Source organism: Aulonocara stuartgranti, assembly GCF_965226115.1.
Source record: "Aulonocara stuartgranti genome assembly, chromosome: 18".
In the NCBI taxonomy this organism is placed as follows: domain Eukaryota; kingdom Metazoa; phylum Chordata; class Actinopteri; order Cichliformes; family Cichlidae; genus Aulonocara; species Aulonocara stuartgranti.
This window is the reverse complement of record NC_138954.1, coordinates 9,577,854-9,596,635: the sequence shown is the minus strand read 5'-3', so window position 1 is coordinate 9,596,635 and position 18,782 is coordinate 9,577,854. Positions and strand designations below refer to the sequence as shown.

General features: G+C 39.2%; 1 protein-coding gene across 1 annotated transcript; it reads left to right on the top strand.

Annotated features, from left to right (window-relative positions):
• Nucleotides 1-217: 217 nt before the first annotated feature.
• On the top strand, nt 218-15,066 carry ncstn (nicastrin). The gene is made up of 17 exons (XM_082513258.1): nt 218-290; nt 3,000-3,101; nt 3,558-3,681; nt 4,414-4,535; nt 6,272-6,417; nt 8,107-8,251; nt 8,421-8,533; nt 9,002-9,154; nt 9,272-9,376; nt 10,244-10,321; nt 10,600-10,769; nt 10,874-10,976; nt 11,360-11,461; nt 11,759-11,846; nt 12,306-12,469; nt 12,616-12,828; nt 13,853-15,066. Exons 1-17 carry the CDS (start codon nt 233-235, stop codon nt 13,973-13,975), a joined length of 2,109 nt encoding a protein of 702 aa, XP_082369384.1. The 5' UTR covers nt 218-232; the 3' UTR covers nt 13,976-15,066.
• Nucleotides 15,067-18,782: the final 3,716 nt, after the last annotated feature.

Below are 18,782 nucleotides of genomic sequence, written 5' to 3'. Positions count from 1 at the left end.
TCTTTTAAAACTTTGCCCGTCACAAATTTTATAAAAAGTTTCAAAACAATAAAAACAAACTAACTGAAACATAGCTGAATCAAAATCTACCATTTAAAGAATATATATAATACATAACTTCAGTCCATCTGAGTCCGCCCCTTTTTCTGTAAACCGGACCCAAACAGCAAAACCCGGATGTTTCCCCATGTCAACACTTCCTGTTGTGTTTTCAGCTTTTCAAACCAGGAAGATGGATTTGCTGTCGAATAAATGGATCATTAACTTGATATTTTGTTTGTTTTTCATAGGTGAGTTGTATTCCCCTGTTGCTAAACTTGTGTCTTCGTCTAACTGCTGAAGAACGAAATGTGTTTCGCTTTCGGGCGGTTAGCTTCGAGGACTTCTTTGTGTCCGGTGCTAGCTGAATGCTAGGCTAAATTAGCGTTAGCAGGAGGTTTTCTGTCTGCCTTTAAAATCTATGTCCCGGTTTTAAAATGGGTTTTTCAACTGAGTTCGGTGCTTCGACTGTTCTCTACGCATTTCAAACAAGTGGATGTGCAAAAGAAACACAGCATCTATTGTGTTAATTAAGCCTTTGTGGTGATTTTGTAGTGACAGATTGGGTCAGCCCTCTTCTTAACTCAGCATCAGCGTGACCGCTCGTGATTTCACCGCTGCGGCCGCCCCCGGAGGGATTAAAGGCTGGACCGCTACACCAGATTATATACATTATATACATATTTCTTGTAGTTTACGTGACTCTCTAATGAAATTAAACAGAAGACAAGCCACTTTCAAACATTTAGAATATCCTGGTAAATCGGCACATAGGTGAGCAAACATAGCATCATTTGAGATGAAAAAAAAATCTGTTTCTCATTTCCCCTTTCTGTTGCTGTGGGGAGATTAGTTACAAAAAAACCCCGAACAATTGTGCTTTCTTTTCATTCTAAACGTGACCTTTACTTTAGTGTTGAGTGATTTTTAGTATTTTGATAAAAAGAAATGTCAGACATATTATTATAATAAAGACAACTAACACTAACATTTAAATTACTTAAAAAAATGTTTTTAAACAATAAAAGCTTAAAAACAACTGAGCCTACCCAGTATGGAAAGTGGGAAACGAAACAGAATTGAAATATTTAGAAAATAAGGAACTGTAATAACTCTTGAACTTACTATAGTTTAAGTTTGATAAAAGTGTTGTGTAAAAAGAAAAAACTTGAGCATGCTTTCAGAAATAGTTTGTTGAGTAGTTAAGATGAAGTCAGAATATATATCTGTGGTGCCCATTACCCTTTTTTAAAACCTTAGCTGGTGTTCGCAAACGTCTTTGGATTTAGTCTCAATAACAACTTTGTCCTCACGCTTTTATAGATCATCTGGTTGATGTGTTCCTATTTTTTGTTAGGCAGCAAATTCTTTGGTATGCAGGAACCCTATTTATGTAAAATAATTAATAATAACAATGCTATGAATTATACCGCTTCTTGAAGTGCAAAAACGTACATTTGAAAATGCTGTCCTGGACCATGTTAAAAAGATGAAACCATGAGGTCAGGTTAAAGCGAGGACACTGATCCTTCTCATGTAAAGTTTTTGAACCCAGATACCAAGAATATTTTATGTCTTTATGACTCAAGCATATCAAGATTTAGAAACACATTAAGTATTTTACAACTTCACTGCAAATTTTAAAGCCGACAACCTCCCCGTTGTCTGAATGGGATCCGTTGGCCTGTTTTTAGACTGTTGCTGTATGTTTCTGTTGTTGACTTTCAGCAGTATTAATTCATGAGCGATTAGATGCTGTTATAGTGTAACATTTGAAGGATGACAGTTTGAAACCCCAAAGTATTGTATTGTACACAATACTTAAGCACAGTTTCGTACCATATATTACCTGGGGAATAAAAGCAGCATTGTATTGCTTACATGTCATAAAGAACCTAGTTCTATTATTATCCAAATAAAAGACGTTAAATAAGCGACCTGTGACGCAGGATTTATTTGAAAATTATTTCTACAAAGCATGTTAAAGGAAAAGCTCCTCTAATTTCAATGTGGGTAAACAGGCATCTTAACTCTCAAGGAGGAATCTTTGGATGTATAATAGGAGTAACCCTTGTTTCTCTTTTGTGAACTGAGGGGTGAGCAAAGAAGCAAAATAATAGTGATCGCTGTCTGTACAGCTCAGTAGGCCTATACTTGTAAAAAACCTGCAACCAGATCTTTATTCATATATACTGAGGTGTCAAAACGTGTGAATAAGGGTATTTCCAAAACTGCGGCTTGGTTCTTTCTTTGGTTTTCAGTTCACACCTTGTTTTTGAGCTCATGTTTCAGTGTATGCTTCTGCTTCTGCTATTTTTCTTTTTTTTCTTTTTTCTTTTTTTTTTAAAGAAAGAGAGAGAATGAACTAACAACACATTTTTATATATATATATATATATATATACAAACTTTATCATCAAAAGATGAACTCCGTTATTGTGCTCCAGTTCACTTGTTTCCCGAACAACCTTTAAACATTACAGTGGGTGTTAGCATCTTCACGTGTACTATGGAAACTGGTGCAACATTTATGCCGTGCTGACTAGGCCTCGGAAAGGACCTCTTTGTGTTGTCTAATAGTCAAAACACAGCTAGTTGTAACTGCAGGTTATAAAAATGAGAATGAGTGTTGCTGTCATGCTTGGGGAACCTGCCTACTTATAACATTATCACAGGGACCAGGCTCGCGATGGAAACTATAAGAAATGAGAAAATGGAAAATTGGCCTGTTGTGCGCAGACCTCTGTATGGATATTTTTAATGCACTGGGAGCTCAGAGTTCATGGTTTCTTCATGCAGAATGAAGCTTGGAGTAGATTAGGATCTAGCATGTTTCAAAGTGTTTAGAAAGTTTGATTTAAATTATTTCTAAGAAAACAAATCAGGAGACAATAGTATAAGTGGAATAGTAAAGATGAAATTTGTGTGTATGTTCAAATATTTGTTTTTTCTTCTTGCAGGTGTCAGCTGTAATTCAGTGGAAAACAAGATTTATGTGCATCTTAATTACACTATACCGTGTGTGCGACTTCTAAACGCAACACATCAAATAGGCTGTCAGTGTGAGTACATCAGCTTCTATTATATTATATTTTGATATTATTATCCAAGTTGAACCTATTACATAAAAGTATTTGTTGTAGTTTGGAGTATCTTAGATACACAGTGAGCAATAATAAAATGCTTAGTGAGCATTAATCTGCAAACACCTTCCTGTGTTTCCTGTGTTTTTGCTTCAGTTGTTCAAATTCACAAACACACATCTGTGTAGCTGTGACAGAAGAGTTCTCACAGATGAAAGCCCACAGTAAAACAAATATTTCCTGTGATAACTACCTGAATATCAAAAAACTGAATATCCATAGAAGTGTGTGCTGGTGTCACACTACAAAAGCCTCACCAGTTTTGCAGTTTTGCTTCTGTTTAATGAAAGTAATGGAGAATGATTGAAAAGCTTTTAAGGATATTTATGTCTTGGACAGCTGTAACACAGATATATTCCTTGTTTCGGATTTCAGCGTCTTTATCAGGTGATGTTGGTGTGCTCCATGTGCTCGAATCAGAAGCAAACCTGGACTGGGTCCTGAAAACTGGTCCCAACCCTCCTTATATGGTGATTCTGGATTCTACGCTCTTTACGAGGTGCGCTCAACATGTCTCACCCTGTAGTGGAAGCCCCCACAGTAGTTTTTAGTGAACATAAACCTCATTTACTCACACTTTAAATCTGTTACTGATTTACTCCATATTTGGTTTTATTTTGAACAATCAATCGACATCAAAACAGAATTGCAGTTTGAAACTATCCAATTAACAAATGTAAAAGCTGCAGTTAGTCCACACTTTGTATACTGTCTATGATCCTGCTAGCCAATCAGACGTGATGCAAGACAGCTACATATACACCCAGCAATAACACGCATGTGGAGTAGTTTTAAATTAATAGGTTAGAAGTAGCTCATATTTCTATCTTTTGATGTCGGCCCATGTGGTAATGCTACATGTCATGTTATAAATTATTGCACTTTGAGTATCAAACTGGAGTTGACTTTAAGAAATTAAAGTAAGACATTTTTCTCTTTCAGACCTATTTTAGATATTTTTTTATACTTAACAAAAAACAAAAACTTTGGTAATAAAAATAAATCAGTGAAGTAATGGGACTGTGGCTCTGTTATGGAGGCCAATCTGCTATAAGTTGTCATTTACTTACATGCATAATAAAATAGATGTGTGTTTAATAGGAGCTGCTAAACTTAAAGAAAGAAACTTGAACCATATTTCAAAAGAATTAACGCACCTATGATCTCTGTGTTTTGTTTTTTTTTAACCTGCATCATCTCCTGTACTGTGTGCCGGCTGTCTGCTCATCAGATCTATCATGATGAAACTTAAGACTGGCTCCAGTAGGGTTGCTGGAGTTGTTGTTGTGGCGCCAAGCTCAAATCCAGCTGAGGGTTTCTCTCCACACACCACCTGCCCCAACGAGAACTCAGGTGGGTGGGGGTTACATGTTAAGGCTTGCTCCACAGTTTTACACAAGCTACAGAAATAAATTATAGTTTGATGATCCTCAGAGAGCATAGCTCATAAAACCACAAGTTGTAACTGGGTCATATTTCATGTTCTGCGCTTGACTTCTAAAACATTGCAGTGTCTGCAAAATGTCTTGTTTACACTCAACAGAGATTTAATTAGAATGGCTTTTATTGTCACTGTACACATGTACAGTAAGATACAAAGCATCTCCTACTCAGTGCAGACATGTGGGAAAAGAAAGGGGGGTGAAGTCCACAGTTCTGCGGCATTATATCAGGAGAAAAAAGGGAATTCACATTAGGGCTGGGTATCGTCACTGATTTCTAGAATCGATTCAATTCCGATTCACAAGGTCCCGAATCGATTCGATCCACGATTCGATTTAATTCGATTTAATTCGATTCGATTCGATTTAAATCTGGGATATTTTGACAGTCAGAAATATTATAATTCAGATCAGTACATTTACATATTTTTGTATCAATAAAAAGGAAGCTGACACACGCAAGACTTTATCAAAGGTGTGAGCGTCACAGCAGATACCTTTGTGTCAAAGTAGCTGAAGATAAAACACAGAAAAACATGAAGGTGATTTTCCTGGCCTGGGATTTTATAAAAATATTCTGCAGTACATCAAAAACGAAAGAAAACCATTAATCAACATATGAACATTACCTCTGAAGTTACAGCGGTTTTATTAGAGACATGGTTAAGCGTTTTGCATTTTGAATAATTTTAAAAAGTTTAAATTTGTTCAGTATTGAACAGCAGAAATGAGGTTTTCTTTTCGGAAGAATGTAAAAGGGAAAAAAACAGCGGCTGACAGCGCTGTAAACAACAGTAGACTTGTGCGTAACAAGCAAGCGAATAATGAAGAAAGCGAAACTGTTCTTGAAGTACAGAGATAGAGAGAGAGAGAGAGAGGGAGGGAGAGAGAAAGAGAGAGAGAGAGAGCTGTGCATCGCGGTGGAAGCAAAACAGTAAAAGTCAGAGTGAATACATGACGATGTTTATGTGAATCTTCTTTTGCTGCTGGTTCGGTCAATATTGTTTGGAGAGAGATCAAACTAACAGCTTTAGAATCGGCGCATAAAGGGCGTGAACACAAAGAATCAGCAAGCTGTCGGCTTTCAGCCCCGACCGTGTCCTTGCCGTCGGGTGAGAAAGGCGACATCTCACTGATTCTGATCCGCGGGTCGCGCTGTGTGTTTAAGTCTATGTGCAGAATCCGTGTTCCTGCTCTCATTTACTGTCTTAACTGTTTGGTGGTTCTTGAAATTTTGTGAGATGTCACCAGAGATTCTGGCATTTCGGGCAAAATAAATTTATATTAAAAAAATCGATTCAGGATTTTAATGAATCGATTTTACGTTATCCAAGCCGGAATCTATTTTAATCGATGAATCGATTATAAAAACCCACCCCTAATTCACATCCTTTACTGAAGTAAAACATGTAATTTCACAGTTGGAAGATGCTTTGCTAACGCCATATACTATTAAATAGTCCTGGATTCAAACTTTAAGTCTAGTCGGGGTAACATGTAGCACACAGTCAAAATACTCCGGGTCATTTTAGGGAAGTTGGATGCTTGGTAGATGAGGAACAATCCAACTGTATCTTTGGATCAGGGGTCTCTTTAATGTTACTGATGGTAATTTTTGTTTTTCCCCTCTCTGTGCGTCCCCTATAGGCGTGTATTCAGAGAGCTATGACCCAGCCTTAGCCCACTGTAACGTGACCGTGTGGAACCCTCTGGGAAATGGCTTGTCCTACGAGGAGTATGACTTCCCGATGTTCTCCCTGAAAGACGACAACGACACTCAGGCCATAAAACAGGTTATTTGTTTTCCACTTGATGTTGGAGAGTACAAGATTGTGCAGTCACATGATAAGCTACTCACACACTACGAGTCCAAATCTGAACTTGCCTCACCGGTCGTTGAGGTTAGATTAGAAATAATGCTCTAAAGCTGTTTCAGCAGCAAACAAGGTCATCTTCATGTAGATCACATAGTATTGCATTAGTTTAAAACAGAATGGCACACTATTCAAAGAGAAGTTATGTTTCTTCCCTTATAAAATAGACGTGTATCGAATTCAGATTACATTCATAGTATGGAGTCTAAGCTGCTTGGTTTGACCTGAACTACAACTTTTTGTTATAATTTCAGTTTACAGGCAACTTTAAGGATTTAAAGTTGCCTGTAAATAGCCACAGTGCTAAGTAAAAGACCAACGAAATGCCGCAATTTCACCTACCAAAATATTCTGAATGTTGTGTACCAAACAAATTCATACTATTTGTAAGGTATTTCCATTACAAAAGGCAGTAGATGCACAACATACAGTACAGCGGTCTGCTTTAATTAGCAAATGTGAAGGCTAGCAGCATTTAGCTACAGCTTTCTGTGTTTATATATACATTATTCAAAGCAGCCATGCTCCTGATTTTAACCCTTACAACTATCCAAATGCACAGATTAAGCTTGTGTTTCTTTTGTGTTATATTTTGAGGTTGGACATTTTAACGTGGGAATCGGTTTTTTGCTTTTAAAGCCAGCCTTAGAAGATTAGAAGATTTGCAGTTTTTGACATTTTCATGTTGATGGGTTTAAACTAGGGATGTGTGCCACTAGTCCAATCATCGACACTGTTGTCACTAGTTAGTGCTAGATGTACTAGGCATTTAATCTAATTATTTTACATTTATTTGATGCCGAATGCTGGCACACTGTTGTATCCCAAATATCATGCAGCTGTCTGCCACCAGATGGAGCATGGTTGTTGAGAAATGCCATAAATCTGTTAATCAGGCCTGATATTTTTGTTAACGACTAGTTAGTTCTTTTAAAGGCAAAAGAGTGAGATTGTGAATACAAATAGTGGAAGATTGGACGGGCTCTCTCTTAGTGATAGGGTGAGGAGTTCAGTTATATGTGAGGGGCTCAGAGCAGAGCCGCTGCTCCTCCACATTGAAAGGAGCCAGTTGAGGTGGTCGCCTCCTGGGTAAGGTGTTCCAGCCGTGTGTGTCCTACCAGGAGGAGGCCCCAGGGCAGACCCAGGACACGCTGGAGAGATTGCGTCTCTCAGCTGGCCTGGGAATGCCTCGATGTGATAGCGAGGTCTAGGCTTCCCCAGAACCTGACTTCAGATAAGTGGAAGAAAATAGCTGGATGATTTATTGTTTTATTATTTCAGATTTTTACATTCATTGAAGTGGTTGGTCTGAATTTGCAGCACACTTTTGAGTTACAATTTCGTAGTTTTTCAGATGTTGATTTGTCATAGTCATTCATTAATGAAGACTAATTAACGGTTTCAGATGCCTTTTGATTTGGGAGTTTCTGACATCCTTGATTAAACACTCCTCAAATTTAACGTGATATTGTCAATATTATTGACTAGTCGGTTAGTCTAATTTTTTGTCCTCATGCAGTCGACTAAGAAATTTGTCCCCAGGAACATTCTTAGTTCAAATCTGTGTATACAGGCGTTTTTCATCTGTGTGCTTTTCTCCATTCACAGTGCTACTACAATCATAACCATGTTGTGAATGGCAGTAGTCCGCAGTACCCACTGTGCGCGATGCAGCTCTACTCACACATGTCTGCCGTCACCGACACGGCCACCTGCATGAGGAGAAATGGCATCAACTTCAGCTTAAACCCAGGTATTTTTCAAGTGTAATTATCTAAACATTACTTAACGTTTTTACAATATGTGGGAAATATTTTCAGAAACATGCTGCAAAAATATTTAAATAAGAGAGTTTTTATCATTGTTATTTTATTATAGTGCTAATCACTGTTTGTTTGGGCCTTGTTCTTTTCACCCTGAAGAAATCGTATGTGACCCACTTGGAGACTTTAATGTTTTGGCCTCGACCAGGCCTCTGAACTACACAGATAAGGGCCACAAGATGGGGGAGAGCGTGGTCATCGCAGCAGCGAGGGTGAGTTCAAGCAAAAGTGGTTTCAAAAGAAAACCACAGTACCACGTGTTACATATTAACATGCTGAGAATGATGTGAGAATTCAGTATTACCCTCAAATAGACTTTATTTGGGTCGACGGCTGAGGTCAAAATTTTATTCATCTTGCTTTTATTTTGAAAGTCGGTCATTGCTAACCCCCTCTACCTGGATTTTCCTGTTTGGCTGAGTGGTGGTTCTGACCTCTAAGTGCAGTTCTTGTATCCATGACATAAAATGAAGATGAATAGTGGCCAACATATCAAAGTGACTGCTCACTTTTGAGTAAAGGATGTACTATAGATGGTAGAAGTGGCTGATCTGCAGTATACAGTGGTAGAGCTTTTGTTTACATTTTGATTAATAAAAATGTTCATAGCTAGTTAAATTGAACAACTTGTGTAGATAAATTCTCTGCTTAATCCCTGTTCGCTCCTGTCCTGTCTGCAGCTGGACAGCCGGTCTTTTTTCTTTGACATTGCTCCAGGCGCCGAGAGTGCAGCCTCGGGGTTTGTCACCTTGCTGGCGGCAGCACACGCTCTGCGCAACGCCACCCAGGAGGCCCAACCCAACCGCAACATCCTCTACGCATTCTTCCAGGGGGTCAGTTCTTTGTTTTTTTTTCTTTTTTTCTGTAGTCAGCGGAGTGCTCAACTAACATTTGAGAACTGTTTTCGTTTTGACTGTCCTGCCATTCATCCATTTGTCTGTTGACCACAGGAAACCTTTGACTACATCGGCAGCTCGAGGTTGGTGTACGACATGGAGAATAAACAGTTTCCTTTGGACCTGGACAATGTTCACTCGGTGGTGGAGATTGGACAGGTGTGTATTATATTACTGATAGCTTTACACGTAACTGTCATGTGGCACAAACTCCTGAAGTTTAAGGAAAATTTTGTTTGAATTTGGGTATATTTTTTTTCATACCTGCATTTGTTTATATTTTCAATACTTTTAGATTAAAGGCAAGTTTATTTATATAGCACAATTTAACAACACGGTGATTCAAAGTGCTTTACAGAGACATTAAAGAACAAAAACAAATAAAAAGCATGATTTAAAATCGATTAAAAAAACAGTGGATAAAATCAGAACAGTAGATAAAATCAGTAGTTAAAATGTAAGTTTTGAAATTTAAGCTTAACAGTGCGGATTTGGTGTTTTATTCAAATGCAGCTGAGAATAGGATAGTCTTCAACCTGGATTTAAATAAACTGAGCGTTTCTGGGAGTTTGTTCCAGATATATGGCGCATAAAAGCTGAATGCAGCTTCTCCGTGTCTGGTTCTGACTCTGGGAACTGATAAAAGACCGGATCCAGATGACCTGAGGGATCTGGATGGTTCATACTGGGTCAGGAGGTCACTGATGTATTTTGGTCCTAAACCATTCAGAGCTTTATAGACCAGCATCAGAACTTTAAAGTCTATCCTCTGATGGACAGGCAGCCAGTGTAAAGACCTCAGAGCTGGACTTAAAGAATAATTCAACTAGAATACCTCTTTACTTGACAATTGAATGGCTTTAAAAAATTCTAATTAAAACTTTTGATTATATATAATGTTTGTTTTTTTTACCATGTGCAGATTTCTTTTGTGTTACTTATTAATAATTATTTAATATTAGTTGTGGGTTATTTTAATGAAAATGTGCAAGTACAATATGATTATGTCGGACTTTCCTGTCCTAGGTGGGACTCCATGGAGAATCAAAGCTCTGGGTTCACACTGATCCCGTGTCTCGGAGGAACAGCAGTGTGAATGAAGAGGTTGGTCTCTCTCCGTACCTATATCCCTCTCACCTCCTAAACACTCATGTCTCTGAGCCTTCATTTCTTACATTCCTCTATGCTTTAGTTTTATGTATTTATATACTTGTTATTCTCGCCCCACGGCAGCTGGGACGGGCTCCTGTGTCCATGTAACTTGTGCGGGAAAACATCATAACTTTCAGATAAACGGAAAAAAACTGAAACCAGAGCTCACAGTGTGTGTTTTACTGTGTGGCTAACATTTGTTCTTACTTCCCTTCACTGATCTGTTTCAGGTGGAAAAGCTCATCAGAAACTTGAACTCGTCTGCCTTAAATCTCAACTTCTCATTGCAAGAGCCCAGTTTCTCTCAGCCGCTGCCTCCGTCATCCTTGCAGCGTTTCCTGCGAGCACGGCCAATCCCTGGTGTTGTCATCCAGAATCATAACTCTGCTTTCACCAACAAGTACTTTGCATTTTCTTCAGTATAAATAATAATCAATCCAGAGCTAGGGATTGTTTTTGGTTTTTTTTGTTTTTTTAAAAATCCATTTCCTGTTCTGTGCACAGGTACTATGAAAGTATGTATGATAATGCGGAGTACCTGAACATGTCTTACCCACCAAACCTGACGCCAGAGGAGCAGCTGGAATACGTAACAGATGCTGCAAAGGTATAGCTGTTGTTAAAACCGTTTAAAAGTGTGTTAACCTACATTTAAAGTGATTTTTATTTATATTTTTTAAATGCATTAAAAGTATTAAGAGCAACATGAGCCCTGGTTACTGATCTTTTCTTCTTATTTTTAGCTTGAAAGAGTTTAAATATATATATTTTTAATTTTAAGATCAGCTTGTTTGAATTATCTTTTCACATTAACAGTTTTCCAAAATATAGCAAGTCTATTTTTATTTAAGCTGCAGAAAGTCACGTTATCGTCTAAACTTTGTTTATCATCTAAACATTGTTGCTCTGTTGTGTTGATTTACTGTGGAGAGCTTCATACAAAGTCTTTTGAGCTCTGAAAAACATTCTTTGTTTCCCTGCATCATCAAGGCTCTGACTGAAGCGGCGACCATTGTGGCTCGAGCTCTGTACACACAGGCAGGAGGATCGGACCCCATCCAGCTGCAAAACATTAACGTGGATAGTCAGATGGTAAGTTTATTTATTTTAATGAATGCTATTTTGTTTACAAGCTCATTTTTCTTATTCCAATTATCTTTAACTCGTCTAAGAAATCTTCAAAAATAAGGAAATTTAAAAACTTTAGTGGCTTCTTCAGTCACTTCATTCATTCATTTTGAACTTGAAATTTATTTCTTTTAAACTGTTCAGCAAAAGTTCAATAATAATCAATTGTAGATTCTTTATAAGTGCTTTTTATTTTCTCCTTGATGCTGCTGTTACCTTGTGGGACTGAACAGAAGTGAATCTGTCTTACTTCCCTCACAGGTGACCCAAATGCTGTACGGTTTCCTTGTTAAGTCAAATAACTCCTGGTTCCAGCAAATGGTACCTTCGGACTTCGCGATTCATCTGCGTAAGTTGATCCTGTTTTGTACTAGACTGTTAAAAATGTTGTAGGAGTAAAAAGTCTTGTTATGTGTCTTCAATATGTTTCATCTTTATTTATAAAGCACTTTAAAACAACCACAGCAAAGTGCTGCATGTTGGAACTAAAAAATAAAATTACATAAGATATAAATAAAATCCAAATAAAAGAAAAAAGTTAAATAATGAATTAATTAGTTAATAACAAATTTAATTAAAAGGAAAAACGAAGTCCTTCTGAGGCCAAAAGCCAAAGAATAAAAATGGGTTTTAAGCCGTGTTCTAAAACCCATTTCTATGGGTTTTGTTGATAAATGTTGCTTCTTAACACCTATTTAGATGCTGTTTACAATATTGTCCTATTGTTGTTTTGAAGTATGAAGTCTTAAATGAAGCTTATCTTTTTATCAAAACTTTATTTCCTCACAAAATACTTTCTTTCTCTCAGGTGAAAGACCCACAAACTTCTACGTGGGGGTGACACAACAGCACAGTGAACCGACTCTTCTGGTCCAATACCTGCTGGCCAACCTGACCGGCACCACCGTCAACATCACCCAGGACAACTGCCAGAACCAGAGAGAGGGCGAGGATGACAAAGAGAGCAAACATGTAAGATTTACAACAGTGTGTATTTTCTTGAAAGTCAACTTGGGTGTAAGTTGCCCTCTGGTAATTTAAGTAAGAACTTTAAAACCTTTGGAACATCATTTATCTAATTCCTCCCTTTAACACATTGTTCTCAACCTGTCCCTCAGATATACAGCTACATGTGGGTTCAAGGTGCAGCACCTCCCAACAGTACGGAACGAGTGGCATTCTGCGTTCGCTCCACAGTTCGTCTCTCCAAAGCGCTGTCCCCGGCCTTCGACCTGGAGGAGTACACCTCCAAAGATTACTCAACGTGGACGGAGTCCAGGTGGAAGAGCATTAAAGGGCGCATATTCCTGGTGGCCAGTCATGAACTGGAGGTAAACTTTTCCTCAAAGACACCACAGATGTGACTGATGCACACACACAGCAGAGAAGTTGTTCTACAACTAAAAAGTTTGATATGTGAATGCAATAACTCGAGACAAGGCAACATAGGATTTTGAAGTTGATACCATTGATAGTTGCTTCTACTAGCAGGCTGAGGGGTAGCACTGTTGGCATCCAGTACTTTTTTGTAAGCAGTGATCTCATTGTTAGTGGAGGGCAGGGATTGTTTTAAGGCACGCGAGTGCTTGTGGGAAAGTCTCATGTTGAAAAAATGGCTTCCAAACAGCAACAAGAGACCAAATTTGCATGGTAATTGTAACAGTGTCCATGATTGGTTGTTATTTTCTCTCTGATCTAGATTTTCTCACAGTAGTGTTTGTGATTTTAGCGGCCGATCCGGCCTAAACCAACAACTCCGGTTTCCAGAACTACAGCAACAAAAGAGCCTAACAACAAAAACAAAACTGGTTAAATCCTGGCAGTGACTGATTGCGTGCGTTGAACAAATTTCAGGTCTCTGCATGTTCATCAACACATTGTGCTAAAACAAATCGAAACTCTTTTATTTCAGTGTTGATACAATCCGATTTTGTTAATGTGGTAACTGCATCTCACTGCTTAAACTGGCGCCTTTGGGTTCACCGTTTGTATCACTGCAGCTTTAAAGTCACATGATAATGTGACTGAGTTATTTTTAATATAACAGCTCATCACATGAGTGCAAAGCCACAGGCAGCTGGAACTCGACTTCCCTCATTCTACAGTTTTACCCCTGTGATAGCTGGAATAATCGCTTCCACAGTAAAGCATTTAGAGGCTTTTTGGTTGAGAGCTACAATCGGAACTACTTGATGTTTAAATGTGACTATAAATAAAGGTGATGTTATCTTGCTGCTGTGTACACCCTGGGGGGTAACAGAAGTTGATACAGTAACTTTGTGGTATGTTTAGAAGTTAAAACTGCGTTTGAAAACCTTCTTGTTGTATCTGTAACGATTGCCCTTTCTCCTCCAGATGTTGACGCTCGGAGTCGGTGTCGCCGTGCTGATAGCATCCTTAATGTTGACGTACATCATCAGCTCAAAGGCCGACATACTCTTCAGCTCAGGGAGGGAGCCCACCGCTGCCACCTACTGATTCACTCAGAAGCGTCTCAGACCCACGACCACTACTTCTACTACTATTGCTACTACTACTACTTTTATCCCAACCAGACATGGACAGTTTTCTTTAAAACACACCACGAGTAGGTACACAGACAGGTTAGTATCAGCTGCATCGAGGTGGGGTGGGGGGGGGTGAGGGGTTCCTTTTAGACGACGACTCCGTGTTTATGGACTCACTCATGTGAGGTGTGACATGAGGACTGGACCGGACTGGATTTGCCTGGATGGATCTGGACTCATCAGGGTCATAAAACACACTGGTCAGGCACCAGCAGGCCCTGCCAATGGAAACGATGTTTATATTTTTTGTTTTAGGTTTTTTTTGTTTTGTTTTGTTGGTTTTTTTTCCCTTTTATCCTAAAAGAATGTTTTGTTTACTGTGTCATGGGATAGGCACTAAACATTGAGCATTACTTTGAGCTGTGTGTATGATTTTGAAAATGTGAATGCAGCCGTGTGTGTGTGAACAATTATAAGTGTGCGCACGTCTGTGTGTGTGTGTGTGAACTTTGTATGAGGATTGCGATGGTATGTGCAATACTGTAGCTGTCTTCTCTGTCAGTTTAGTTAACTTATCAATCAGTTTTAATGATAAGAAACCACTTTGTGAGTCAATGAGCAAGTAGTAATATTACAAATTTAACATTTTGCAAAATCTGGAAATGTGCAGTGAAAGATTTTGATAATAAATCAGTATCATTCAGTCCAAGTACACATGATGAAACTGTACTTGTAGACCCACTGCAGTTTCACATATTGTGATATTTGAATGGGAATTTTCCAAGAGTCTGGCATGGCTGAAAAAAACACTTTATTTCTCATCAGTCAGCGGCCATAATGTATTAAAAAAGCAGTCAGAAAGATCAGTTTTAGCAGTGAAAAACAACATGCTGGTACTCTGCCTTTGCACTCTTTGGTTTTTTGGTTTTTTTCCCAATGAAGTTTATTTTCTGAAAATTGTATGACACACGAGATTAGTGATGGGTGTTTGTTTTAATAGATGGAATTAAAAGACCGATTGTGATGCCTTGATGAAGAAATAAACATTGCTTCTTTTCCAAACTTGTATTTCACAGTCCTTTGACTTTGGCACAGAAAAGCAGGAAAATGTTGAAAAAGGGATCACAAGGATGGAAATTACTTTGTTCATTTATTTATTTATTTTTTATTAAACACACACAGGAGATGCTAATTTCCACTACTGCAAGACAAATGTACATTTAGAAAGTACATGGAAAGGCACTGGCTTCTAAATTGCCACATTAACAAAGCATCTAAATCACTGAGAGGAAGACCCACTAGACTAGAGCAAGTGCAGCTGACAGCTTCAAGCCTTCATCAGATGCAGGATCCATAAATTAGGCCTCGGTGCAGCTCCTCAGTTCATCAAGCAGTTTTAACTCCCTGCCCCTCCTTTCTTTAAGACCGCTTTTTATTCTGTTTGGTACCCCCCCAACACAGGTGTCACAATGTTACCCACTGCCACTATTGATGCCTGTGAAGCCTCTGGCTGTTTTGAAGTGGATGTGATGAGCAAGGAGTGAATCTGACTATGAAGCAGAATTGATTGACATTTATCCTGGATAATCCTTTTTTTTTTCTGACTCCAGCAGACTTCACGTTCTTTTCCGTATAAACTTAAACTACTAATTGTGCGCAGCAGAAAAGTGTTTACTGAAGTCACAGAGTGAGGGAGCCAATAGTTGTTTTTTGACCTTCATAGAGCTGGATTTGCAACTGGAGGAGTCGCCCCCTGCTGGCCATTAAAGGAATGCATGTTTAAGGCACTTCTACTGGCTCGAGTTCTCTGACCTTCAGGGACTTTCGCACTTTTGTGCGTGTCAGTCCTTTGTGGTTGAGATGACCTTGCTAAGAATATCCCCTCGTCATGATGTCACACAGATCCAAGAGTGGAAAAAACTCTTAAACTGAGTGCTTAAAGCAGTATGAAGCTTTGGCTTTGGCTACCTGCACACATAGTTTGAAACTTTGGTCATGTTTAATATGATCATCCATCCATTATCTTCCTCTTAAGCCAGCTCACAATGACAGCAAACGAAGGTTTTGATAGACTCAAAAGGCGGTTTTTGAGTTGATAATTTTTTAAGAGTCCTTGGGAAAAAAAGCAAGAAAGTAGAGATCCTCCTTAAAAGAAACACAGTGTGACTTAAGTACTGTAAGTAGTTAATGGTAAACCCTAGCCTGCATTTTGTTGGAAGGTAGTTGTAAAACAAATATTGTAATATTTTTAGTAAGACGCAGTACAGAAAAACCTCTGCCAAGGATCCTCTGCCATATCTACAGTGAGATTATTTTGAGCTACAGTACTGTGAAAAATGTTTGAGTCACCCTTAATTTCTTTATATTTTGCTGGGAAAATGTAAAATACGTGCAGCGATTTGCAGAAACAAGTCTCTTAGGTAAGCTCTCTTCTAATTTCTGTAAGTAGCAGTGTTGGGACTAACGCGTTATTAAGTAACGCGTTACAGTAACTACGTTATTATTGTGGTAACGAGCACGGTAACTAGTTATTATGCCAAAATCAGGAACGCGTTACTCGTTACTGGGATTTAGATAGGGTCGTTACTCGTTACTTCGTGTGGTGGCTATCACGGAGCTTCCACAGATTCAGTAACGTTAGCAAGTGGTGGAGGCCAGCAGGTGGATGAAGGAAAAGAGACCCGAGGCGGCCGCCGGTCCAAGTGTGAACTGAACTTCAGGTAAGAAGTTATGACCTGCAGTCTCTCTGGGTCAGATATAAACCAAGTTTAGGTGGAGTTTATTTTCGTTATGCTGACTTTTTCCATACTGCGTGCTAGCTAGCATGACGGAGTTTCTATACAGCTGGGTGGTGCTATGAAGTTAATGATGTTAAACTTTATTTTGTTCATAAGTTATTAGAGTTGCCAACCGTCCCGTCTGGTATTCAGAGAAGTATTAGCGTTTCTTATTGAGGTGAAAAGGAACAGTTTGTCCCGTAATTCAGCTGCAATGAAAAAGGCACAAAGCTGGAGTTATTCTGTGTTTACGCTGCACAGCTGCCTCTCCTCTCATTCTCCCGTTTCTACTTCAATCATGAAACTGATCAATGATCAGCTCTCTTGTTTGTTTATCGCCCACTTTGCGCCAGAAAGAGGAAACCAGTGGATGTCGCGCTAAACAACAGCAGCACGTTCAAGCTTGATCAGCTGTTGTTAGAATTTATTTAATATTAATTTCTAGTATCAGCTGATGTTTGCTGGAGCCACAGCTGTAAAGCTGCTGGTTATGATGTCGGTTTGGTTATCTGGTGAGAGGGAAACATGAAGATGAAAGCAGGAGATGTCCTTACTGGATCATCAGAGCTGTGATGGAGAAACAGGTTTACCTTTTAGGTGACATGGATGAGTTGAAGTTATGAACTGTTTCTGAGAGACTAATAACACCAGGATCCTTTTTTAGGTAGCTGACAGCTGGTAACTGTGCAGGGGCGGGTCTAGCAAAGTGTTGCCAGGGGGGCATGTAGGGCATTAACAGGGAAAGGGGGGCACAAAGAAATACTTTTCTTTCTTATTCTCATTTAAAATGTCGAGCTTTTAAAAAATAATTATCTGAATCTTACAACAAACGATTGATAGATTGATGCATATATACCATCAGAACAGTGCACATCACTGTCACAACAGTGTTTATTTTCATTCAAAGGCTTTATGATTTTTCCTATAATGGTGGGCCGGTCTCTAGTCAAAATGCCCGGGCCAGTTTTCTGTCCCAGTCCAGCCCTGTATGCAGCTCATCTGCAGTCTGCTGTTACCTACATCTTCCTATTCAGAAGGCAGAATTTCCGAGTTCTGAGTACAATCGAAAGCACCACGACTGCAGTTTTTGTGTTGGATGTAAAAGGCGCACATGACGCTGTGACGTAGGCTAGAATCATGGCAGCAGTCAATGACGGTCCAGGCGTGGGATTTCTCTCGTGGAAATATGCACATTATCTTTTTCTTTCTATTGGTAGGTGGCACAGTGCACTGTGGCAAGTAAGCAAGCTAGAAGACTGGCAAAGTTATGGGAGCAACACATTAACAAGAGAATTCTGAGTAAAACCAAAGTTACTTTCCCTAGTAACTAGTTACTTTGAAAGTAACGAGTAACTTGAAGTAACTGAGTTACTTTTGAGAGAAGTAACTAGTAATGTAACTAAGTTACTATTTTAAAGTAACTTACCCAACACTGGTAAGTAGTCATCATGAATAGTCCTCCAGGCTTCTTGAAGGACATTTGGCATACCTCAACATTTCCTCCCTGTTTCCCTTTTTAAAGAATGGCTTCTTGATAGCCACCCTTCCATTTCTGACGAGGCTTCAGTGAAAATGGATCAACTGGCAAGGGCATGTGCCAGGTCTTTGCTAGAGTCCAACCATTTATTAATATACATTATCCATGTTGTACAAATCCGTGGTATAATACAAAAAATGTTTTCTTCTTACCTCTAAACTATACGACATATTAAAACCTGTTCGTGCTGCATGTCTGGATTCGTAACCATCTTCTTAGCTGCACGGAGGTCAGGAGGTTTGAAAGCATCTAATGATGATGGCGCTTTTAGAGGACTGTTCCCGTCAGCAGCTCCATAAACCGCCTCTCTGTTTTAAGAGCCACATTACTCTGTCCCGGTCCCTCTCATCGAGCGCACACTCTCAGAGACATCAGCGCGGTGATAGATGCGCCGTGGCTGAACCACACTCTCTCACGGGCCTGGTCCCCCAGGGGGGGAACAGAGGAGGGGCCAGAGTGAAGCG